Genomic DNA, 23,107 nt, shown 5'->3' on the forward strand with positions numbered 1-23,107 from the left:
TCTCTTGTGAAACCTCTTCCCCAAATCCTCCCTGAAGGGGAGAAGAGGGGGGTGTCTTTTTCTAGTTAGCTTTGGGGGCTTGCAACTGGGGGAGGGACACAAAGGAGACTCTGGGGGCTGGTTGCATGGGTATATTCACTTTGTGAAAAGTCATTGAGCTGTACACTTAAAATGTGTGCACTTTTCTATGTGTGCTACGCTTGAAATAAATGTTATTTCAAAAGTCTTGAGTAGGCTCAGACCACTGGGGAGGGACACAACTAACCTCTCTGAGAACCTTCCAATCCCTGGTGGACCTACACCCGCTTGGAGGTGCACAGACGCAGATGAAGACTCCAGGTCAAATGTCCCCAGATCTCCCAGTTGCCATCCTTTCTGTGTCTACTCATGGTCCTCCCCTCACCCTGTCTTCCTTGCTAGGTGCGTGCATGCTCACACTCTATGCGACCCCGTGGACTGTAGCACAACAGGCTCCTCTGTCCATGGAATTCTCCAGGCAAGAATACTGGAGTGGGTTGCCATTCCTGTCTCCAGGGGATCCTCCCAACCCAGGGATCAAACCCAAGTCTCCTGCATTGCGCGCAGATTCTTTACCTGAGCCACCAGGGAATATTCGGCTGCATTTGGCTTGCTCTCTCCCCATCCCGTCTGATTGTAACCCACAGTTTCCACTTAATAGCAATGTAGACAAAACACCCCTTACCAAGTGCTTGCCTACAGCATGCCAAGCACAGTGCTGGTCATGGGAGCAGAGGTGAGCAGTGCCCCGAGCCTCAGGGAGCAGAAAGGAGCCCGAATCGCTTGAGCGTAAGGTAGTTTGTGGTAAATGTTGTGTACTTTGCACCCACTGCTGCCTTCAGCAGACAGTCTTCCAGAAGGAACTCCACTCACATTCTAATCCTCTGTGATCCGGTCCAGCAGTTGGCTTTCAAGAAAAAGATTCATTCCAGTTATGTCACAGGATGGATGTTTATTGGGAGGACATGTTTGATAGGCCCCAGGAAGAGCCTGGCAATCGGGCACTGATAAGAATGGGGCCTGGAACCGGAAGGGTCCATCTACGCTGCATGAAGCTCACCTGGCCTCCAATCTCTTCCAAACCTGTTAGGTCCTTTGCCAACTTCCCACTTCTCTCCACATTTCTCAACTCAAATCCCAGAGTGGTGAGCTTTGTGCTCCTCCTACCATCTGCCACCAGGATGCCAAAGGAGTCACTAGCCCACCTGAGAGCTGGTTCCCCTCGGGCACTGACTTCCCTAGGGGAACGTTATTCTTTCTTAGTGACCGTTGTTTGTCTTAGTAGCCCCTGGTGCACACTTCCAGGAAGAGGATGTGAGCTCGCTTGATCGTGGACAGGAATGCACTTGGAGCAGAAACAAGGATGCTGATATGATGTCTGCTCCCCACACTCTCTGGGGGTGGGGAGTGTAAATGGGGGCACCTCTTCTTTCAAGGGCTAGACCTGGCAAAATATGCCTGTTCAGGCAACTCGACTGCCTGGCATTCCCTCTCCCTAGGGACCATGAATCCTTCTTGACTTTCTCAGTCTTAATATGTGAGAGGCACTACCTCCTCCAGGACTCATGACCAGAAAGGACAGGGGCATACCCCGGCCTTCAGTAGCTGGGCACTGAGACAGAATATGGCCTGCTGGCAGCATTCTCGTCAGTGTTCTCAAAGTCTCAGGGGTGATCCATAGTTGGGAGTCCTTTGGAAATATAATAAAAACTACATTTCCCAAAATCCCTTGCAGCTTGCAGTAGCTATATGACCAAATTCCAGCCAGAACTTCTGGGTTGTATCCACAATGGGAATGAGTGTGCCTTTCATTTCACTTCCACTCTTCCCTCTTCTTGCTGGAAGGAGTATGAGCCCAATGGGATCATTGTGAACTTCACAATCAAAAGCAACATTTTAGGGATGGAGAAAAACAAAAGAGAAGGATCCAGAGTTCCAACATCTTAAACTACCATAACATATCCAGACTAGTATGAGAGACAAAAATCAAATTCTTTCATGTTGAAGTTACTGTATTTGGTCTTTTTAGAGCAGCCTAGCTTATATTCTAGTCACTATAGGGTGCCTTGACCAGCTTGTAATGATATAGAAAGTTCTTCTTCTATTCTAATCCATCCCAGAAGTCCACAGTGCGCTTGGAGGAAGAAGATGTGAAAAGGTAGTGCATTGGAAGATAAATAGAGAGATGAGATCCAGAGAAGAGAGAAAGAGAAATAGACAATGTGATCAATTCATTTCTCTTCAGAGTTGCCCAGGGTCAACACCTTTTTGGGTAGATTGAGGTTCACCACCACCTCTCACCACCCATTTTTCTTGGGGTTGGAGCCAGGTCATAGAAAGTCAGTGCCACAGAGATGTTTTCAGAGGGAGTCAGGACCCAACGCTGCATTGTTCACAGGGCCCGAGTCATCACAGATTCTGGTGACTTCCTCCTCCTAAAGGCAGGAAACGCCACAGGTCAGCTCAGGGGCAGAGCCCAGCATGAGGTCCAACATGTGGCTGCATCAGGATCAATGAGCTTCCCACCGAGAAAACTGGTCACTAGAAGACTCTGGGAGCAGTCATCACCTGACCTCTAGCTCTGGAGGGCAGTCCTCCAAGTCCCCAGGCCTGGGTATGGGTCCCCAGGGGATTGGAGAGAGTGTGCATGGCTGAAAATGTGGCTGGGAGCCCTGGCCCACCAAGTAGATTATCTACAGAAAGGGACACACCATGGGGGAGGGGAAACAGACTTTCACTCCTGCTCAGGTGATGGGCAGAATCAGGAGTGAGGAAGACAGACCCTAAAACCCAGGTGGGGTCCTGTGTTGCAAGATGTGTCCTAGAAGTAGCGGCAATGCTGCTCAATTCAGAATGTCTGCTCCAGCTATTCAGGTAGCCATGCAGCAAGCCCATGACTGCTCTGCCCTACTCAGAATATGGCCCCCACTGTCTTCTCAGGGGGTGCTGGGTCTCTGTGCTCTCTCTCCAATCTCCCCCAGCCCCAAGCACTGTCCTATAAATGAGAATAATCTCTCAGTGCCAGTCCACCGTGCAGGTTAGCCAAGGACTTCATCTGCACGTGCCCACATGGTGAATGGATACCTGCATGGTTTCCTTCTGAGAAGCCATCTCCACTGAATTTTCACCCTCTCTCAGCTTCTGGAAATGCCTCCTTCTGCAAGGACAAGAGTGGACTCAGAGAGCCTCTCTCCTCCCCTGCCTGCCCCCCGTTCCATCCCCCGACCCCGTGAGCTTACACCCTGCTCGCTACACAGAGCTGTGGGGGAGATTTGTGGAGAGTAGGCTACTTGATCTTTTGTCCTCCCCAGTCCTTTCTTCAGCAGTGAGAGAGCAGAGATAAGGAAAGAAGAAAACTATAGAAAGATAGATTTAGAGACAATTTTAGACTGTCTTCCCAAATTTGAAGCAGGGGGAAAGAGAGGGGACAGGCTAGACAGTATGGAGCTTGTGAATTTGGTGGGAGGGACATGGGGGAAGGAAGAGGTTACTCTGTTCACCTTCTAGCTCCAGACCCACCTCCAGGTGTAGTAGGCCCCCAGGCCCAGCAGTAGGCAGAGAAGGCCAGCCAGCAGTCCCAGGACCCAGAGGAGCTGCTGGAACAGCTGCAGGCGGTGCAGGGCTGTAACATGAGGTGAGGCTTAGAGGGTGGCTGTGGCTCCAGGCCTCTGATTCTCCCTCCCAAGCTGACTCCCCCAAGATGAAACCTATTTTAAGTTCTACTTTCTCTTGGAAATTTCCCCATGCAAAGGAGTTTCAAGCAATCAGTCTAGACTAGACAAGCAGAAGGGATTCAGGAAAGACCTCAGAAGGAACCCTCTGGACCTGGGAGCTGGGCCTTTGTGCAGTGCAGCCTAGGAGATAGGGTAGAGCGGGGGTTCTCACCTCTGGTTCCAAAGTAGGTGGCAGCAGAGGCAGAGCCCAGGGCATTAGAGGCGGAGCACACGTACTCCCCCTGGTCACTGGGCCTCAGCTCCTCTATGACCACCCTCAAGGCATTGGGGGTGACTGAGACATGGATGTGTGGCTTGGCAGGAGCAGCCTTGGACTGGCTAGAGGCCACCAGCCGACTGCCAAGGTGGAGGGTCAGGCTGGCCAGGGGCTCGCTGTCTACTCGGCAGTCCAGAATGCCTTGGATGCCACCCTCAGGCTCCACAAAAACCGTCATCGTGGGTGTCTTGGGGGGATCTGTAGGAAGACAGGAAGTGTGGAGACTGCAGAAATAACTACCCAATTCCTCCCCTCCTTGTATGCCATGCAAGGCGACTGCTGCTCCTTCCATTAAGAGGCAGAGACTGTTTCCTCACTCTTTAAATCTGTGACTCCCTTTGAAGGCAGAAGTGCCTTTGTGTGACTTCAGGGCTAGACCTCAATGGGCCTTGCAGCTTCTGCTCTCCTTGGAAAACAACCAAGTAGAAGCCCAGGCCCGCCTGCTGGACGCATGAGGCCCAACCGACAGCCCACTCCATTTGCCAGCCAAGAAGGTGAATAACTGCAGCCACGTGATGTAAGGCCACAGAACTGCTAGTCCAGCCCAAATTTCTGACCTGTAGACTTGTGAGCAAATAAAAAGTGGCTGTCGTTTTAAGCACGAGGTTTTGGGGTGGCTTGTTACACAGCAATAGCTGACTAATACAGTGTGGGCCCTTGTAAAGAGTAAAATAGGGCAACCACTGTCCTGGCTAAGGTTGATGAGGGCTTACTGTGTGCCAGACATTCTGCATGCTCTACCTTCTGCACTCCTCACAAGGAGAGGGGACTGGCATTTTATAGATAAGGAAACCAAGGCAGAGAGATACAAGATCACACACCAGTCAGTGGGGATTCTCTGACCCAGGACTCCATTGCTGTGAAGCCCTTGGTTTTTGCAGACAGAAGAGGAGGAAGACGTGAAACGGGCATGTGAGATGCGGGGAGACTGAGGCAGGGGGAGGATGTCAAGGACGTGACACTCACAGAGCACGCGGAGGGTAACTGGAGCAGAGGCGGTGGCCTCAGTGGGGAGCTCAGCCTGGCAGTGGTACATCCCAGCTTGGTCGCGGGTCACGTGGGTGAAGGCGAGGGTGGGTACAGGCTCCGTGTGTAGTTGCCGGCCATTCCAGAACCAAGTGAAGGTGGAGTTGCCCATGAGCCCAGGGCCACCAGGGAGGTGACAAGTCAAGTTCAGCGCTGCGCCCTCGGGCACATCTAGCCCTGGCTCGGCCACCACATGCACACCTGCAGAACCAGACGCGGTTGGGGTCTGGAGGCCTGTGGGAGCTGCAGCCTCTGGCTTGTCCTCTGTGCATAATATAGGATCTGGATCCCAAAGGTGGGACTGTGTCTCCTCCATCAGACTGCCATCAAGGCTGCCTCACCTTGCCCTGGGGACTTCTGGGGCAAAACGGTGCCTCCCTCTCTCATCAGTTCAGGGTTTTTGATGGATGAGGCTGTGTCTTGCCCCCAGATTGAACTCCCCAAGGATGGAGCTGCACCTTGTCCTGCAAACTGAGCTCCCTGAAGGTAAGATTGGATCCATCCTCCCATTCCATTTCCCCAGGGCAGGTCTGTGTTCCCACCCACAGTCTGGGCTCTCTGAGGGCAAGGTTATGTCTCCTCTCCACCCATGCTCCCCCTGAGTTGTTGCCATACCTCCACACACCTCTCTTGTAGGGAGCTCTCCAAAAGCCAGGCTGTTTATCCCCCTCAGGCTGAGCAACCCCCCTCCAGTGGGCACTGTTTCTCCCTATCAAGTCAGGCCAGCCAGCTTCTTCTTGTGGGAGCCCCACCCCTCACACAGACTCAGACCCCACAGCAACGGTGCCCCTCCTGCCTCCTGGCTGGCTCACCTTCTGCCTGCAGCTGCCCCAAGGTGGTGCTGACTGAGCCCAGCAAGTTGCGAGCTGTGCAGACGTAGGTGTCCTCATCCCCTGAGGGCACAGCTTGCACTCGCAGCCGCAGGGCATTGCGGGCCACCTGGACATGGCCTGTCTCCACTGCCAAGCCAGGGATGCCGTTGCTGGTGGCCAGAACTTTGCCATTGCGGGCCAGGGCCAGCTCAGCAGGTGGCTCACTGTCCACGGTGCACTGTATCACAGCCATGGGGCTGGTCCTTGAGTCCCAGAAGGAGGACACAGCGGCGTCCCGGGGGGCATCTGGATGGTGGAGCAGGGCGGAGTTGAGGGTCTTGCTTGGAAACCCTGTGCTATCCATTGCCCACCTGCCTGGCATTGGTGAGGCTGAAGCCTTTGGGGAAATGGTCACTCCTAGGGAGTGACAGCTTCAGGAATCAGGCAGGGTTCAGAGGACCCTAAGGAATCTTCCCTCATCCCCTATGTCCTCCCCCAAGTGTCCATTCCCAGGTTCAGTCCTGTGCAGTCTTGTACCCACCCGGACTAGGGCCCAGAAGCGCCCTCCACTCACCCTGGGCACCCCCAGGCAAGGACCCTTGCTTACAGAGGACATGCAGCGCTGTGGGCCGGGAGCTGCGTGTACCCTGGGCATCCCGGACCTGACAGGTATAGGCTCCTGCATGAGCCCGTGTAACCACTGGGAAGGAGAGAGAGGCCTCTGGCCCCTCCTGCAGCCAACGGCTATTGTGGTACCAGGCATAGACGGTGGGTGGGCGGGCAGCAGGGTCTTCACAGCTCACTGTGATAGGGGCTCCCTCGGGCACAGCAGCTGACGGAGCCAGAGTCACCTGCACACCTGTACCAAGAAGAGAGGGTCAGCTGGGTCCAGCAAGACACCATAGCCAATCCCACCCCTGGCTAGGCCCGCCTCACCCTCTAGCCGCAGCTCTAAGGATGTGTTGACCTGACCCAGAGGGCTGCGGGCTGAGCAGCTGTAGAGACCCTCGTCACTGGGCCCAGGCGCCCACAGCTCCAGCTGCAGGGTGTTGGGGACAGAGGCTGCGGTCGAGGAGGCCAGGAGGCGGCCAGCGTGGCTGAGGGCCAGCTGAGCAGGTGGACGGCTGTCCACGGTGCACAGCACCAGGGCAAGCTGCCCGCCACGGCTCTCCAGGAGATAGGTCAGGCGCAGGCTGCGGGGTGCATCTACGATGCAGGAAGGCAGAGGAGTTCAGTGCCCACAGCGGTAAGGAGGCCAGTTTGCAGGTGGCATTCGAAACAGGAAGGCTTTGGCTCCCTGCCCCCAACGGCCTCCACTTGCCCAACCTGCAGCACTGCTCCTCTGCCCCAGTGTCCCCCAACTCTAATGCTCCTTGTCCAGTGCTAGCCAGCTGGGTACTGAGTTCCTGGGGTAGATGACTGTGGGACTCGGCCATGCCCTGATCCCCGCAAGCTGTTGGCATCCCTGCAAGCTCCACCCTGCACCCAACCAGACTCACAGAGGACATCCAGGGTGACAGGCCTAGAGAGATGGCGTGTCTGGCCAGGGATCAACACGCCACAGCTGTAGGAGGTGGCGTCCACGACCGTGACATTGGGGAGGGCGATGGAGTGGGCAGCATCTGGGCGCTGCTGCCCATCTTGGTACCATGTGTAGGTGAGCTGGGTCACGTGAGTGGTCCATACAAGGCAGGTCAGGTTCACCAGCTGTCCCTCCTGCACGGTGGCTTTGGGCCACACCTGCACACTCACAGCTGGAGAGAGAAGAGGGCACAGGGACACCAGAGAATACCGAAGGCTGTGTAAAGGAAGCCACCTGTAGGGTGCAAAGCCTCTCAGCCTCTGGGAGGCACAGGTGACCCGCCTGTGAGTAGGGCTCAGAGATGGAGCTTGGGAAACAGCTCATCACCTGTCAGGTGTTCCCCAGCAGAGTTCTCCCTGGAGTGCCCTGAGCCCTCCCTGACCCTGTTGGAGGGCACCTGGGAGAACATAGGCCTCAAAAGCCCTGCTGTGGTTTCTCCTTGAGTGACCCCTGTCTGATTAGTTTTATCCCCTGGGCATCCATGTAAAATTCTGTTTTTAAAAAAGGTTCTTCAGTGAAAACCAAGTTTGGAGATTGCTGCCCTTAAGAGGAGTGGGAATGCACTGTCCTATGTTCAGCCCTCCTGCCTGTGTCTCAGGCTTCCAGAACCCTCTCCAGCCTCCTCTTCTCTTAAAAAAGCCACCCACTCACACACTCACAGCCCCATTCTGACCTTGGGCATCGAAGGTGGCTGAGGCCAAGGCCTGGCCCAGGGCATTGGTGGCCTCGCAGGTATAGACGCCTTCATCCTCCAGCACTGCATTGTGAATCTCCAGGCGCAGCGTGTTGGGGGCCACAGCCACCTGTAGCCGGGGAGAGCTGCCCGCAAGCTCCCCCACTCCTTGCAGGGTAGAGGCCACGAGGCGGTCCCCGTGCAGCAGTCGTAGCTGGGCTGGAGGGTCGCTGTTCACACGGCACAGGAGGAGGCCCAGTCGCCCAGGGCCGGTGTTCATGAGGGTAGTGAGTGTGGCCTGGCGAGGGGCGTCTACACAAGGCAGACAATGGTCAGGGCCCGACCAGGTGTTCCCTCATCTAGGACTCTCTCAGAAGTAGAGTCCAGGACCAGGGGCTCAATATTCCCTTCCCCAGTCATGCCCTTGGCTCCCTCCTTCCCCAGGAAACACAAACGGGATCAAAATGCTTACAAGACACGTGGAGGCTGACTGGAGCTGCCAGGTTCGTGGTGGCTGAGCCAGGAGCCTGGGCTTGGCAATGGTAGGCCCCAGCTTGGCTCAAAGTTATGGCTGTAAAATGGATTGTGGCTGAGGTGAACTCCTGGAGGGGCTGGCCATCTCGGTACCAATGGTATGAGGTCCCCTCCAGGACCCCTGTGGGTACTTGGCAGCTCAGGACCACAGCCTGGCCCTCCCGGAGCTCAGGCGATGGTGACACGCGGACCCAGGCTCCTGCAGGGAGAAACCAAGAGCAGATCAGGGCCTTCCACGTCTGGGACTACGTTTGTGTACACATGAGGACACCAAGACCCCAACCCCATGTGCCAGAGCCACTGCTCACCCACCAGACCACTGCTGAGGGCCCCACTGCAGCTTCACGCCTCTTCCTCTCCTGTGCCTGACTCCCTTGCCCTGGTTCTGACCTGGCATTCATTGCCCATCACCTTGAGTTATGGTTTTGCTTGGTCAATCATATCTCACCTACCACAGGGTGAACCTCACCTGGGTCCAACCCTAGTGCCATGCACAGCACCTGCACGTGTTAGCTCTTGACAGATGTTGTTTTGACCCCATAAAGCACAGAAATGGTAGGGATTTAGGTCCAACCAAGAACCACTATCCTGATCATGAGCTGACCTCAGCATGGTATCCAACAGCTTGGAAGGGGAAATTAGCAGCTCTCTCTAGCCCATCTCTGCACCCAACTTCCAAGTCATGAGAGCCCAGGAACGGAAGACCAGGCAAAGGGCTGTCTCTGGTTCCTCCCAGGTTTAAGGCAGGAAGAGAGCAGGTGAGGGAGTAAGAAGGAGGGACAGTTAGAGTGGTGATTGAGAGCTCAGACTGTGCCAGAGACCAGCATTGAATTCATCCAGAGCTAACAGGCTCCCTCCTGGTCATGTGACCATGAGCAAGCCCCTAGATCTCTGACCTTCAATTTCTCTGCCTGTGAAAAAGGTATGATAAACAGGAGATACAGAAACAAGTCCCAGGGAAAATGTTCAAAAATTGATGTTTGTCACTGTGGGAGGAAAAAAAAAAGGGTTTCTTTTTTTCAGCATTACTGGTATTAACTTTGCTTTTTTCTGGCTTATTCACTTAGGCAGGATTATTACAGAAGAATATATACAGATAGATAAATGAAGAATATGGATATATTCATATATATATATATATGTATAGTCGGACACAGCTTAGCAACTAAACAGCAACCAACATTATATGTACAAATGTGATCATTTGTACATTACATGGGGCTTCCCAAGTGGCACTAGTAGTAAAGAACCCTCCTGCCAATGTCCTTGGGGTAACAAAGAGTCCAACATGACTGAGTGACTTAACACACAGATTACATATTCCACGTGCATGCTAAGTCACTTCAGTTGTTTCCAACTCTGCAACCCCATGGTCTGTAGCCCGCCAGGCTCCTCTGTCTATGGGATTCTCCAGGCAAGAATACTGGAGTGGGTTGCCATTTCCTCCTCCAGAGGATCTTCCTGGCTCAGGGATCAAACCTGTATCTCTTGCATCTCTTGCATTGGCACTTTTTTTTTTTTTTTTTACCACTAGCACCACCTGGGAAGCCCATATACTACACATCTCTACATAAATATGCAGAGTGGTCCCCAGGACACTTGGATGCACCACAGCTACAGAGGACACTCACCTCGGACCTGGAAGAAAAGGGAAGTGTTAGTTGATCCCAGGGCATTGTTGGCCTCACAGCGGTAGCTGCCAGAGTCCTTAAGGCTCAAGTCTTGGACCTCTAGCTGCAGGAAGTTGGCTGTGGTTTTGGCCTGGAGGCGGCCACGGGATGGAAGCTGGGGCCCCGGGCTGGTGGCCAAGAGGTGCTCGCCGTGGAACAGAGCCAGCTGGGCGGGAGGGCGACTGTCCACAGTGCAGACAAACACAGCCGTATGGCCCTGGTCCACATCCAGGAGAGCAGACAGCTTTGGAGGGTCTGGAGGGTCTGTAGAGACAGTGGGGAGCTCAGGCCAGCCCCTACCCAGCTCGCCACCTTTCAGCTGCCAGGCTGTCCTCCTCCAGATACGCAGTCGAGGCCTGCATGTGCCCACACCCAAGCCGTGCTCTTGCCTCCTCAAACTCAACCTCAGCCCTGTTTGCCCCAGACCACCTCCTCCACCCTCCAAGGGCCCAAATCCCCTTGCCTATCACCCACAGAGCACTCGCAGGACCACAGGGGTGGAGAGCTGGGTGCTGGCCTTGGTGAGGATGCGGCAGGCATACAGGGCGGCATCTGTTCTGGCCACAGGCAGCAGCGTCAGGGTCTCTAGGGGGCCCTGGGCCCACAGGGCCCCATCTCGGAACCAGGTGAAGTTGGCAGGGCCGCCAGCTTCCCGGCTCACCCTGCAAGTCAGGTTGGCTCCAGTGCCCTCCTGCAGCGTGTGCGACGGTGTGATGACCAGGACGGTGGCTGGAGAGCAGGCAGCACAGGCTTACTGAGACGGGCCTCAACCCTGACGGCTTCCCCCTAGTCCCCAGGGTGAGTGGTCCTGCCTCCCTGTCTGGAGCAGGTAGGAAGGAGCCCCTCTGGGTGCCCACGGGGCAAGGGGAGGAAACCGAACTCCCTCTGCTGACAGGAGGTGGTTTCGCCCAACTGACCCTCCTCGGAGCTGGGGGTTGCAAATGAATAGGGTCCCAAGTACCAGCCCCTGACCCCAAGCAACCTGCTCCCTGCCCTGCCTCACCCTGGGCATTGAAGTTCGCTGAGGCGGAGGCGTTGCCCAGGACATTGCTGGCCTCGCAGAGGTACTCGCCCTCGTCCTCCAGCACCGGGTCTTGGATCTCTACCCGCAGCAAGTTGGGGGCTCTGGTAACCTTCGTGCGTGGGGAACAGCTATTGCAGGCACTACAGCTGCCCCCTGATGGCAGGGCAGAGGCCACCACGCGACCCCTGTGGAGCAGCCGCAGCTGGGCCGGGGGGTCGCTGTCCACACGGCACAACAGGAGGCCTCGCTGACCGGCTCCGGCGGTGTCAGGGTCCAGCTGGGCCGTGAACGTGGGCCGGCGTGGGGCATCTGGAGAGAGGAGTATGGGCACTATCCCACAGCCTCTGCCAAGCTCCCACAGGTGCAGTCAAAGCTAGCTAGGCTCCCAGAACACACAGAGCAAAGGCATGAACCTGGAGCTGCCGCAAACAGCTGTGCAGACTGTGCATTATACAAGGACAACCGGATCGGGATGGCAGGACCTCAGCCCATGCCCATGTGCTGAATTATGCCTTAGCACTGGCCTGAGTCTTCCCAGAGGAAGGAGGGCCTTTTTCTAGTTTGCTGCTAAGTCATTTCAGTCATGTCCGACTCTGTGTGACCCCACAGATGGCAGCCCACCAGGCTCTGCCATCCCTGGGATTCTCCAGGCAAGAACATTGGGTTGCCATTTCCTTCTCCAATGCAGGAAAGTGAAAAGTGAAAGTGAAGTTGCTCAGTCGTATCCGACTCTTCACAACCCCATGGACTGCAGCCCACCAGGCTCCTCCATCCTGGGATTTTCCAGGCAAGAGTACTGGAGTAGGCTGCCATCGCCAGAACTGTATGGGCTAGCAGCCACCTTGCATCCCTGCCATGTGCTCCTGGGCAGGGCACCTACAGAGCAATCCCTGGTTGTTTTACTGTCTGCTTCCTCTCTTACCACCTCCCCTAAGACCCTGCCTGTCTCTTATCTCTGATCTCCAAGCCAGCTCCCATGAGAACAGATAATGCCTAAATTGCCTTTCTCCTAGAAGTTTCTGAAGAGTGGGACCAAGACCCCCAGGTGATCTCACCCTGAACACTAGAAAACCCCCAAGAGGTGACCGCTCTTCCTGACAGTCTCTGGACATATATCCTGCACATGTTAGGGAAGCTGTGCTGGAAGCTGAGTGTGTCCTGAATGTTGGTCAGCCGCTCAGGAGCATCCACCCTTGACAAGATGCAGGCCCTGTGTGGGGAGGCTCTGCCTTTGTGTCTGCACCCGTGAGGGTGCCGCCTATGGGGTGTGTCTACATATATAGGAGTAGTGTCCCAGGGCCCAGCTGCAGAGGATAAAGCTTGGACATGGTGTCCATGATGGGTCTGAGGCTAGAGGCAGAGCTCTAATGGGACTGGGATGGGGAAATGGGATGCCCTAGACTCGGTCTCCATATTTCAGCTAGGGCGGGCAGGGCCATGGTGCCCAGGTTCGTGGCTGCCTTCCATTGGGACTCTGGGCAGGACAGAGTCAGGAGGTCCTGGAGGAGGGGGCTGATGGGCTCTGGTGGCTGATCTTCCCACAGCAGGCAGGGGCTGGAGGGAAGGCTACTCACAGAGGACGGTGAGGACAGCAGGTGAGGAGAGCCCGCTGGTGCCATGGCCATCCTGGGCCCGACAGTGGTATGAGCCGGCGTCAGTGCTGGAGACCACAGGGAGCAGGAGGCTGCTGCTGGGCCCCTCGAGGAGCAGGGCCCCGTTCCGGTACCAGGAGAAGCGGGTGTCAGGCATTGGGTTCAGGCTGCTCCTACAGCTAAGTGTTACCGCCTGCCCTTCCGCCACTTCTGCTGCTGGGCTGATGAGGAGGCGGGCCACTAGCAGGAGGAGAGAAGAAAGCTCAGCTCCCCTGCATGTCTGTGGCTCCATGCCACCCACTGCAGGAAGCCCTCCTGGGCTTCTCCCAACTCAGTTATCAGAAGGTCTGAACATCATGGCATCAGCTCTGTAAATCTCTTGATGATCAGAAGGGTCTGACCTTGAATGCCAATTCAGATCTATTGGTAGTTGGCTGCAGCATGGTTGAGCAGGATTCTGGGCCAGATCCTAGGCCTCTGTCAAAACCTGGCTTGATCAGTTAGCTATGTCTGCCTCAGAAGGAGGGAAGGGCAACATGTGCACCAAGACTCAGCCTCTCTATTTGGGCTTCTGCATCTGACTCCTACCACAGAGTCTGCCCCAGATGTTCAGCAAATAAAAAACAAATGAATGCGCATTGAAAAACCTTCTAAGTTCAGAGTCAGAGTGAATACAAAAGGAATAACTCAATCTGCCACGTTTCTCGGTTTGCTTTGACTTAGGGGGAAACTCTGGGACTGGGATGACTGTATAGCTCAGATCTTTGATGTGATTTTTTTTTCTAGCCAGCTAGGTCAGGCCCTCAGTGGAGCCCCCTTGGTTCTCAGGAGGAAGAGGCCAGAGCAGGCCTCCTCCTCAGGCTCCTTCTACCAGCCCCAGTGGGACCTCTTACCGTTGGCATGGAAGTCCAGGCTGGAGGATGAATTCCCAAGGGAACTGGTGGCTGAGCACGTGTACCCCCCACTGTCAGTGGGCCCCAGGTCTCGAATCTCCAGGCGCAGGGAGTTTGGGGCAGAGTAGACACTGAAGCGTGGGCTCTGGTCACCCTCTCCAGAAGTTGAGGCGAGGATGAGGCCCTCATGTGACAACACCAGAGAAGCCAGGGGCTCGCTGACCACTGAGCACTGGAGGATGCCCACCAGTCCCTCCTGCGTCTCCAGGAAGGCAGTCAGGTGTGGGGTGAGGGGCGGGTCTGCATGGAGATGAGGCACAGGCCTGTTACCCTCAACAGGTGCATTCCTGGATTTCCTCTTACAGCCTCTGACCCCTGTACCTGCTTTGTCCCATGATGCCCTGGGAAAAGTTAGTGACCCCAGCAGCTCCTATTTGTCCCCAGACTGGGCAAATCACTCTGTCATCCTAGTTCATCCTAGTCAATCCTTGCAGTCACCCTGAGAGTGGGGATCCAGAGACCCCAATTTAATGGTGGGAAAACTGGTAAAGAAAGCTGGCAGGGGACAGCACTGCAGCAAAGGATCAAAGTCCACACTCCCAGCAATGAGACAAACTGCCCCCTTGTGCCTCTTGAGGTAACACAGGGAGACAGACACAGAATCATGTCCGTGGTGTCTCTGCCCACGTGCACGGGCTTGGTCTGCTCCATTCAGACCAATGCAAGGTGAGAATATCACAAAACAACTCACCTATGCTCGTCAGGGTTCAATGTCAAGGAAGACAAGGAAAGACTGAAGAAAGGAGAATAAAGAGACTTGACAACTTAATGCAATGCAAGATCCTGAACTGAATCCTAAACCAGAAAAAAAAGAAATTGCCATAAAGGACATTATTGGGCCAACTGGTAAAATTTAAACATGGATTGTAAATTAGATAATGATCTTATATGAATGTTAAGTTTCTTGACTACATATAATTGTTGTACTGTGGTTATGCATGAGAATGACCCTAGGAAATACATGCTGAGAAATTAAGGAGTAAAGGGCCATTATGCCTGAAGAATATAAATGGATAGATAGATTATGTGTGCATGTATACATATAGAGGGCATATGTATATACACGTGTGAAAGAGTGTATATGTAGCAAAAATGTGTGCAAGCGTGCACACACATATGTGCATGTGTGTGTGAGTACATATATACACACAAATATAATATATAGTTAGAAAGAAAATCAAATGTTAAAAAATGGGAATCGAGGTTAAAGGTATATGATAATTCTTTGTATTTTTCTTGCAACTTTTAAGTTTGAACTTATTTCAAAATAAAAAGTTGTTTAAAATAGGACACTGAGGCCTGGGGAGTTCAAAGCCTTGCCCAGATGTGAGCTCAAGGGCACCCCGGCCGGGGACCCCAACCCGCCTGCAGGGTCTCTAATCTTTGGCCTGGCTCCCAGCTCCAGTGCCCTCCTCCCCACCACTTACGGTGGACCACCACGCTGACTGGGTCAGAGCGCTCTCTGCCCTGGGCATTCTGCACCTCACAGAAGTAGAAGCCTGTATCGGCCCTGGTGACTGAGTGCAGCTGGAGGATGCGACTGTGGGTGTCCTTCATCACGCCGTGGTTTTTGTACCATGTGTAGCGCAGCTCCCTGGGCGCTTCTTTCGGTGTGTTGCAGGCCAGCGTCACAGTCTGGTTCTCCAGAATCGAGCCTGCTGGGCTCACCTGGACCACAGCCACTGGGGGGCAGCATAGAGCACACTGAGGGCTACTCAGGGGACTTTCAGGCCCCACCCCTCAGGGTTGCAGCCCATCGGCCTAAACCTCTGCACGCTGTACATCACGCCCCTCTGAGGAGGAGCCTCCTGGGCTGGCCATGCATCTCTTTGCCCTGTTCACTGCCAGGGAGGTTTGTCACCTGTCAGAAGCCAAGCTGGAACTCCACACAGGCATCCCAGGAGGCACCTTGGCCTCGTTTCCCTCAGCTCCCATGGCCTGGATGCCTCCCTACCCTCTGGTCAAGACCCAGGCTCACCCAGGACTCACTGAAGATGTGGAGGCTGACAGGAGGTGAGACCGAAGAGCCCACACCGTTTGCAGCTTCACAGGTGTAGACGCCAGCATCAGCCCAGGCTGCCCGGGGCAACTGTAGTACACGACTCCGGGTTTTGAGGTGCGTCCCATCCTTGACCCACCGCACAGAACTGACCTGAGGGTGACTGCTGTTCACCTGGCAGATGAGTGTGACCAGATCCCCTGGAAGGATGTTCCGCCCCGAGGGGCTGAGGAGGATTTCCACACCCTTGGGGGCAACTGCAAGGCAGGACGGGGGTGTCGAGTATGGTGCCCAGGGAGGGCAGGGGCATTTTCCCACTCCCCTTTCAACACTCTGCCCTAAGGAAGCCCACCCAGATAAATCGGAACTCCCATCAGTCCCCTGTCCAGGGCAGGCCCTGGCCTCACATTGTGAGGAAGCCTGCTCCTGTCCTTGTCTACTGACAGCCTGATGCCGTGATGCTTGGCACAGCATTCAGCCTGCACTGCCTTCAGTGGCTTTCTGCCTCATGACGTGTCCATCGCCATCTCTTCTATCTAAGGGCCATGGGCACACTGCTTGCTTTAGTGGCTTGTGGCAGCTGCTGGCAAGGGACAAACCACCTAACACAAGGGCTAAAGGCAGAGTCAAATTCTCTCTGAGAATGGTTAACTCATTTGTTGGGAGATGTCAATGATATAAAGAAACTGCATTTCTTTAAATCTTGTCCTCAAGCCTCTCTCTATGTAACTATGCTAATAAAAGTGAATATTTTCAGGAGTTCCCTGATTGCCTAGTAGTTAGGACTCTGGGCTTTCACTGTTGTGACCCGGGTTCAGTCCCTAGTCAGGGAACTGAAATCTCACAAGCCATGCAGTTCAGTTGCTCAGTCGTGTCTGACTCTTTGCAACTCCGTGGACTGCAGCACGCCAGGCCTCTCTGTCCATCAGCAACTCCTAGCGTTTACTCAAACTCATGTCCACTGAGTCGGTGATGCCATCCAACCATCCCATCCTCTGCCGTCCCCTTCTCCTCCCGCCAAAACAAGCCATGTGGTGTGGCAAAAAAAAAAAGCTAGTATTTTCAAGTTCTTAATCTATGTAACTATGAAAATAATAGAAGCTAATATTTTTGCATGCTTAATAGATGCCAAGCACACTTTTAATTTTCATAACAATCCTGTGAGATAAAACATATTTATTATTATCTCCCCTACAGAGAGGTAGTGAGAAAACAGAGGCTCTGAGAGGCAAGTAACTTGCCCAAAGTTTTGCTCATCTAGTCAATGGTGAAGCCAGCAGCCTGATGCCTATGTACAACAGTTGTTCTAGAACAGGCTGCCCGTCTTTACTGTGATGGGAAGATGCATAAGCAAGTGAAAACTTGGAATTCCTCCCACTGTCTCTTTGCCACATCCAAGTGTTACCCTGGTCGTTGAGTGTGAGTGGCAGGAAAAGGGTGAACCCTCGCTGCCTCCTCATCCTCCAGAGCTGGTCTAAATCCCAGGGCCCCTACTGCCCAACCCCCAGTTCTCCGGCTGAGTCTTCCTTGCCCTGCCCAGCCTAGCTTCAGGGACTGGAGGTGGAGGGAGCCTTTCAATACTACTCTCGGGGCTTAGCAGTCTTTCCGCCTGCTCCACCCTGGAGGTCCAAGCACAGCCTGGCTATTCCTGCAGGCCAGAAACGGATGGTTTCCACTGGGGAACCACAGATGTGTGTGAGCTCAGTAACAAGGATGTGCTACCCACCCAGCCCGCCACGTTCACTCACACTGCACTTGGAGGCGAATCTCGTGCTGAGTCCTATGGTTGGCCACCGAGAGCTGGCAGCTCAGGGTCCGGCCATGGTCCTGCCAGGACAGGGCCATGTGGAGGGTCTCCTGGTGGTGGATGCCCGTGGGCTCAAGCTTCTGGAATGTGGAGGTGATGGAGCGGGCAGGGTCCTGGCCTTGCCACCGCAGGGTGGCCGGCTCCTGCAGGCATGCATAGGGAGTGGAACAGTTGAAGTCCACCTCCATGCCCTCATGCAGCTCAGCCGGAGAGGCAACGGTGGGCATGATGAGCTCCTCTGAGGACAAAAACAGAGGTTGGGGGCTCCCCTTCACCGTACCTGAGACCATCTTCCCTGGAGACCTCAGCCCAGGGCAGGGGACTTCAAGGGGAAGGAGAAAGCCAGGGGTTCACTGGGGGCGAAAGCTTGGGGGCACAGGGATGGGCTGGAACTGAAACCAAGATTAGGGCTGAGTTTGGGTTTGGGTTTAGGACCAGGGTTGGAGCTGTGAGCCAGTGGGGCCAGGAGCAGCCTGGAGTCCCTTCCAGTCGGTGACCCTGCTCTCACCCGTCACAGTGACTGCTGTGCCTTTGACATCTACCCAGCGGTTGACCTCGCTGATCTCGAAGCGGAAGTTGTAGGAGCCTGAGTCCTCAGGCTGCAGGTCCTTCAGCAGCAGGTTGCACACCTTGAGCTCAGGATTCCCCACCAGCTGGGCACGGCCTTGGAAGCGGGCCTCCACCAGCTGGGGGTTTGTAGAGTGACTCACTACCTGCCGTCTGCCTGAGTAGTCATAGTACCAGATGGTTGTGATGCCATCGGGCACATTCACACTGGTAGGGAAGCTGAAGGTGCAGGGGATGACGAGGCAGGACCCCTTCATACCCTTCACGGTCTCGGGACTGGAGACGCCCCACGAGGTCAGGTCTGAGGGAGAGGCAGGACAAGAAAGAGCGTAATGCGGGCTTGGGGTCTTGCTCTGCCCCCTAGAAGGTGTTCCAGATGCACTCTCAAATCCTGCCCTGCCCCCAGCAATGCAACCCCTCTGGGCACCCCAGAGAGGATCCCTGTACCCTGTCACCACCTCCTCATGCCCTCCTTCAACCTCAGCAGCTAAACCTGTGACCAGACACAGTTCAGTCTGCCCAGGCCAACAGAGGCTGGACTCGCCGCGGCCAGGCCCTGTGAGAAGAAAAAGGCCAGCAAAGCTTACCTGCTGGGATGGGGAAGGCCAGGAGGAGGAGCTGGAGCAGGAAGTCCATAGCAGGTTGTCACTCTGGTTCTGTTGCCTACGAGCTCGGGGAGCACTGTGCTGGGCACACAGGGATATCCTAGGGAACCTCAGTCTCAGAGCCTACTGGGATCCCAGTCCTGTTTCCCCACACACTATGCTGGCGAACCCAATGAGAGGGCAGGGCAGCTGCCAGCTGGCATCCAGGAGCCCATGTTCCCAGCTCAGGCTGTGTCCAGGAATGCCTTCATTTGGTGGCCCCAGAAAATCCTCTGTCCTGTCGCTTGGCCCCACCCTAAGTTCTGCTTTCCCAGCCTCAGATGAACAGCTGTTTCTCTATTTCCCCGACTTCCTTGCCCCCTCCCTGCCGCCCAAGTCACCAGCAACTGGAGCCCAGAGAGGCACAACGACTTACTCCAAGGCATCCAGCAAAAATGATGGTTTTTTACTTGAAATTTGTCTCCCTACCACCAGTCTTACCAGCTGTAGACCATAATGGAATTTGAGCACTTAGAAAACTTCAGCCTTCAAGAGTCCTCCCTTACTCAAAAACCTACTATGGCTACCCATTGCCCATGAGATGTGGCTTCCCTACAGCCCCGAAAGGCCTTCCTTTCCTACTGCCAGCTCTGCCCCCATTTAATGCGCCCCCTGCGATCAGTTCCCACCCTGGGGCCAGTACTGTCTGCCCACAAGCTCTCCAGCTATCCAGCTCTGGCTTCACCACAAATGATCTTTGCCTGTTGAAATCTCATTCAGTCTTCAAAGTGGCTTCTAGCTGAAACTTTCCCTTTGGGGTCTCTAGCCACCCTAGCGCCATTTCGGTATTTGCCTTATTCTTTGTAGCTGTGAGCAGCCATTTCTCAGGACTCGGGGCTGAGGACATGCGTCCTGCAGCAGTGCAGAGGCCCTCGGCCTCTGCAGCAGTGGGCGAGACAAGAGTGTGGTCCTTGAGGGTTTAGAGTTCGTGGCAGAGCAAGTTTGGTGTGACAGGGGACACAAGAGCCCTGCGCGAATATAGCTCACAAACAAGAGATAAATGCCTACTGTATGCCATGCACAAGAAGGCAGGCCCTTCACCACAGAGTACCTCTGGAACCATAAAATTCTTGGAAGAAAACAGGTGAAAATCTTCATGACCTAGTAGCACGCAATGATTTCTTAAGCATGACACCAAAAGCAAAGCAACAAAAGAAAAAACAGATAAATTGAACTCGATCAAAATGCAGAATGGTTTTTGCATCAAAGGATACTATCCACAGAGTGAAAACTGTGAGTGAAACCCCCAGAATCGGAGGAAAATACCTGCAAATCATACAGCTGATAATGGATTAACAACTGGAATTTATAAAGAACTCCTATAATTTAACAACAAACACCCTCCCAAACAACTTAAATTTGAAAAAATGTGCTGAAAGCTTGTGTAGACATTTCTCCAAAGATGATATACAAATGGTCAACAAGCCCATAAGGAGATACTCAACATCAGTAGTCATTCAGTTCAGTTCAGTCACTCAGTCGTGTCTGACTCTTTGCGACCCCATGAATTGCAGCACGCCAGGCCTCCCTGTCCATCACCAACTCCCAGAGTTCACTCAGACTCACGTCCATCAAGTCGGTGATGCCATCCAGCCATCTCATCCTCTGTCATCCCCTTTTCCTCCTGCCCCCAATCCCTCCCAGCATTAGAGTCTTTTCCAATGAGTCAACTCTTCGCATGAGGTGGCCAAAGTATTGGAGTTTCTTTAGCATCATTCCTTCCAAAGAACACCCAGAACTGATCTCCTTTAGGATGGACTGGTTGGATCTCCTTGCAATCCAAGGGACTCTCAAGAGTCTTCTCCAACACCACAGTTCAAAAGCATCAGTTCTTTGGCACTCAGCTTTCTTCACAGTCCAACTCTCACATCCATACATGACCACTGGAAAAACCATAGCCTTGACTAGATGAACCTTTGTTGACAAAGTAATGTCTCTGCTTTAAAATATGCTGTCTATGTTGGTCATAACTTTCCTTCCAAGGAGTAAGTGTCTTTTAATTTCATGGCTGCAATCACCATCTCCAGTGATTTTGGAGCCCCCAAAAATAAAGTCTGACACTGTTTCCACTGTTTCCCCATCTATTTCCCATGAAATAGATGGGCTCGATAAAAGACAGAAATGTTATGGACCTAACAGAAGCAGAAGATATTAAGAAGAGGTGGCAAGAATACACAGAACTGTACAAAAAAGATCTTCACATTTTTGTACAAAAAAGATATTTCAAATCCTGGAAGATGATGCTGTGAAAGTGCTGCATTCAATATGCCAGCAAATTTGGAAAACTCAGCAGTGGCCACAGGACTGGAAAAGGTCAGTTTTCATTCCAATCTCAAAGAAAGGCAATGCCAAAGAATGCTCAAACTACCACACAATTGCACTCATCTCACACACTAGTAAAGTAATGCTCAAAATTCTCCAAACCAGGCTTCAGCAATACGTGAACCATGAACTTCCAGATGTTCAAGCTGGTTTTAGAAAAGGCAGAGGAACCAGAGATCAAATTGCCAACATCCGCTGGATCATGGAAAAAGCAAGAGACTTCCAGAAAAACATCTATTTCTGCTTTATTGACTATGCCAAAGCCTTTGACTGTGTGGATCACAATAAACTGTGGAAAATTCTGAAAGAGATGGGAATACCAGACCACCTGACCTGCCTCTTGAGAAACCTATATGCAGGTCAGGAAGCAACAGTTAGAACTGGACATGGAACAACAGACTGGTTCCAAATAGGAAAAGGAGTACAACAAGGCTGTATATTGTCACCCTGCTTATTTAACTTCTATGCAGAGTACATCATGAGAAACGCTAGGCTGGAGGAAGCACAAGGTGGAACCAAGATTGTCGGGAGAAATATCAATAACCTCAGATATGCAGATGACACCACCCTTATGGCAGAAAGTGAAGAGGAACTAAAGAGCCTCTTGATGAAAGTGAAAGAGGAGAGCGAAAAAGTTTGCTTAAAGCTCAACATTCAGAAAACGAAGATCAGTAGTCATTAGGGAAAGGCAAATCAAAACCACAATGAGCTACCACTTCACACTGTAAACAAACAAACAAAACCAGAAAATAACAAATGTTGACGAGGCTGTGGAGGAATTGGAAGACTCACATACCATTAGTAGAAATGTGAAATGGTGCAGCCCCTTTGGAAAGTTTTGTGTTTCCTCAAAAAGTCAGACACAGATTACCATATGACCCAGCAACTTCACCCCTAGGTATATACCCAAAAGAATCAAAAATAGGGCCTTAAATAGATATTTGCACACATATTCACAGCAGCATTATTCATAATAGCCAAAAAGTAGAAGCTACCCAAGTGTCCATCAGCAGATGAATGTGACATATCCATACAACAGAATAGTATTCAGCCATAGGAAGGAATGAAATTCTGACACATGAAACAAGCTAAGCACAAAAGGACAAATAATATATGAGTCCACTTTTATGAGATACGTAGAATAGGCAAGTTCGTAGAAAGTAGAATAGAAGTTACCAAGGCCTGGAGAGAGGAGGGATGGAGGAGTTAATGTTTAATAGGTACAAAGTCTCTATTTTGGATGATGAAAAAGTTCTGGAAATAGACAGTAATGATGGCTACACAGTAGTATGAACGTACTTAATGCCACTGAATCGCATACTTAAAAAATAGTTAAAACAGTAAACTTTACCACATACACATACAAAACCCATACTGTCAACTTTGCAGTCTTCCTTGACCCTAAATGCTGACCCTGCAGAGTGAGGGGAAGGGCCTGGGGAACCTGGAAGTGGGGACAGGAAACTCATGATATCTTCCGGTCCCAAGTCCATCTGTCTCAGGGATGGGGCCCAGCTGATTCTGGTGGCTACCAGAGGACACTCCTGGGGAGAGGCTGAACAGAGCCTGGAGGGGTGCTGAATTGCCTGTGAGGACGACTAACCAAGTGCGAAGAAAGGAGGGATGTCCTTAGAGGGAGCACAGCGAAGGCAAAACTGTGGAAAGAACAGGCAGAGCCCTGTTCCTCAGGAGACTGGGGCCCCTGGCTAGGCTGCTCCTGCAGACAGGTCTGGTCATTTGCTGGGGCCCTGTGGCCTGTCCTCAGTCTTTGGGGCAGTCCTAGTGCTGGTCCTCTCCCTGGAAGATGTACCCACACCCTCCACACCTGGTCCTTGGCTCATGCTGGCCCAGGCTGGGCTGCATGACCTGGGTGCAGTGTCCTGGAAGCTGGACT

General features: G+C 53.2%; 1 protein-coding gene across 1 annotated transcript; it reads right to left on the bottom strand.

Annotated features, from left to right (window-relative positions):
- Window positions 1–955: 955 nt before the first annotated feature.
- Window positions 956–20,269, bottom strand: SIGLEC1 (sialic acid binding Ig like lectin 1). Its single transcript, XM_040247861.1, has 21 exons — window positions 18,835–20,269; window positions 18,189–18,548; window positions 17,622–17,918; window positions 15,864–16,130; window positions 15,302–15,556; window positions 13,815–14,114; window positions 12,904–13,161; window positions 11,309–11,638; window positions 10,780–11,034; window positions 10,267–10,569; window positions 8,574–8,834; window positions 8,102–8,413; window positions 7,346–7,600; window positions 6,783–7,052; window positions 6,454–6,705; window positions 5,847–6,152; window positions 4,975–5,235; window positions 3,904–4,206; window positions 3,538–3,640; window positions 3,103–3,175; window positions 956–2,453 (listed from the first exon to the last, which is right to left on the bottom strand). Exons 1-21 carry the CDS (start codon window positions 18,881–18,883, stop codon window positions 2,379–2,381), a joined length of 5,145 nt encoding a protein of 1,714 aa, XP_040103795.1. The 5' UTR covers window positions 18,884–20,269; the 3' UTR covers window positions 956–2,378.
- Window positions 20,270–23,107: the final 2,838 nt, after the last annotated feature.

The sequence above is a fragment of the Oryx dammah genome, unplaced genomic scaffold (assembly GCF_014754425.2).
Source record: "Oryx dammah isolate SB20612 unplaced genomic scaffold, SCBI_Odam_1.1 HiC_scaffold_10, whole genome shotgun sequence".
NCBI lineage: Eukaryota > Metazoa > Chordata > Mammalia > Artiodactyla > Bovidae > Oryx > Oryx dammah.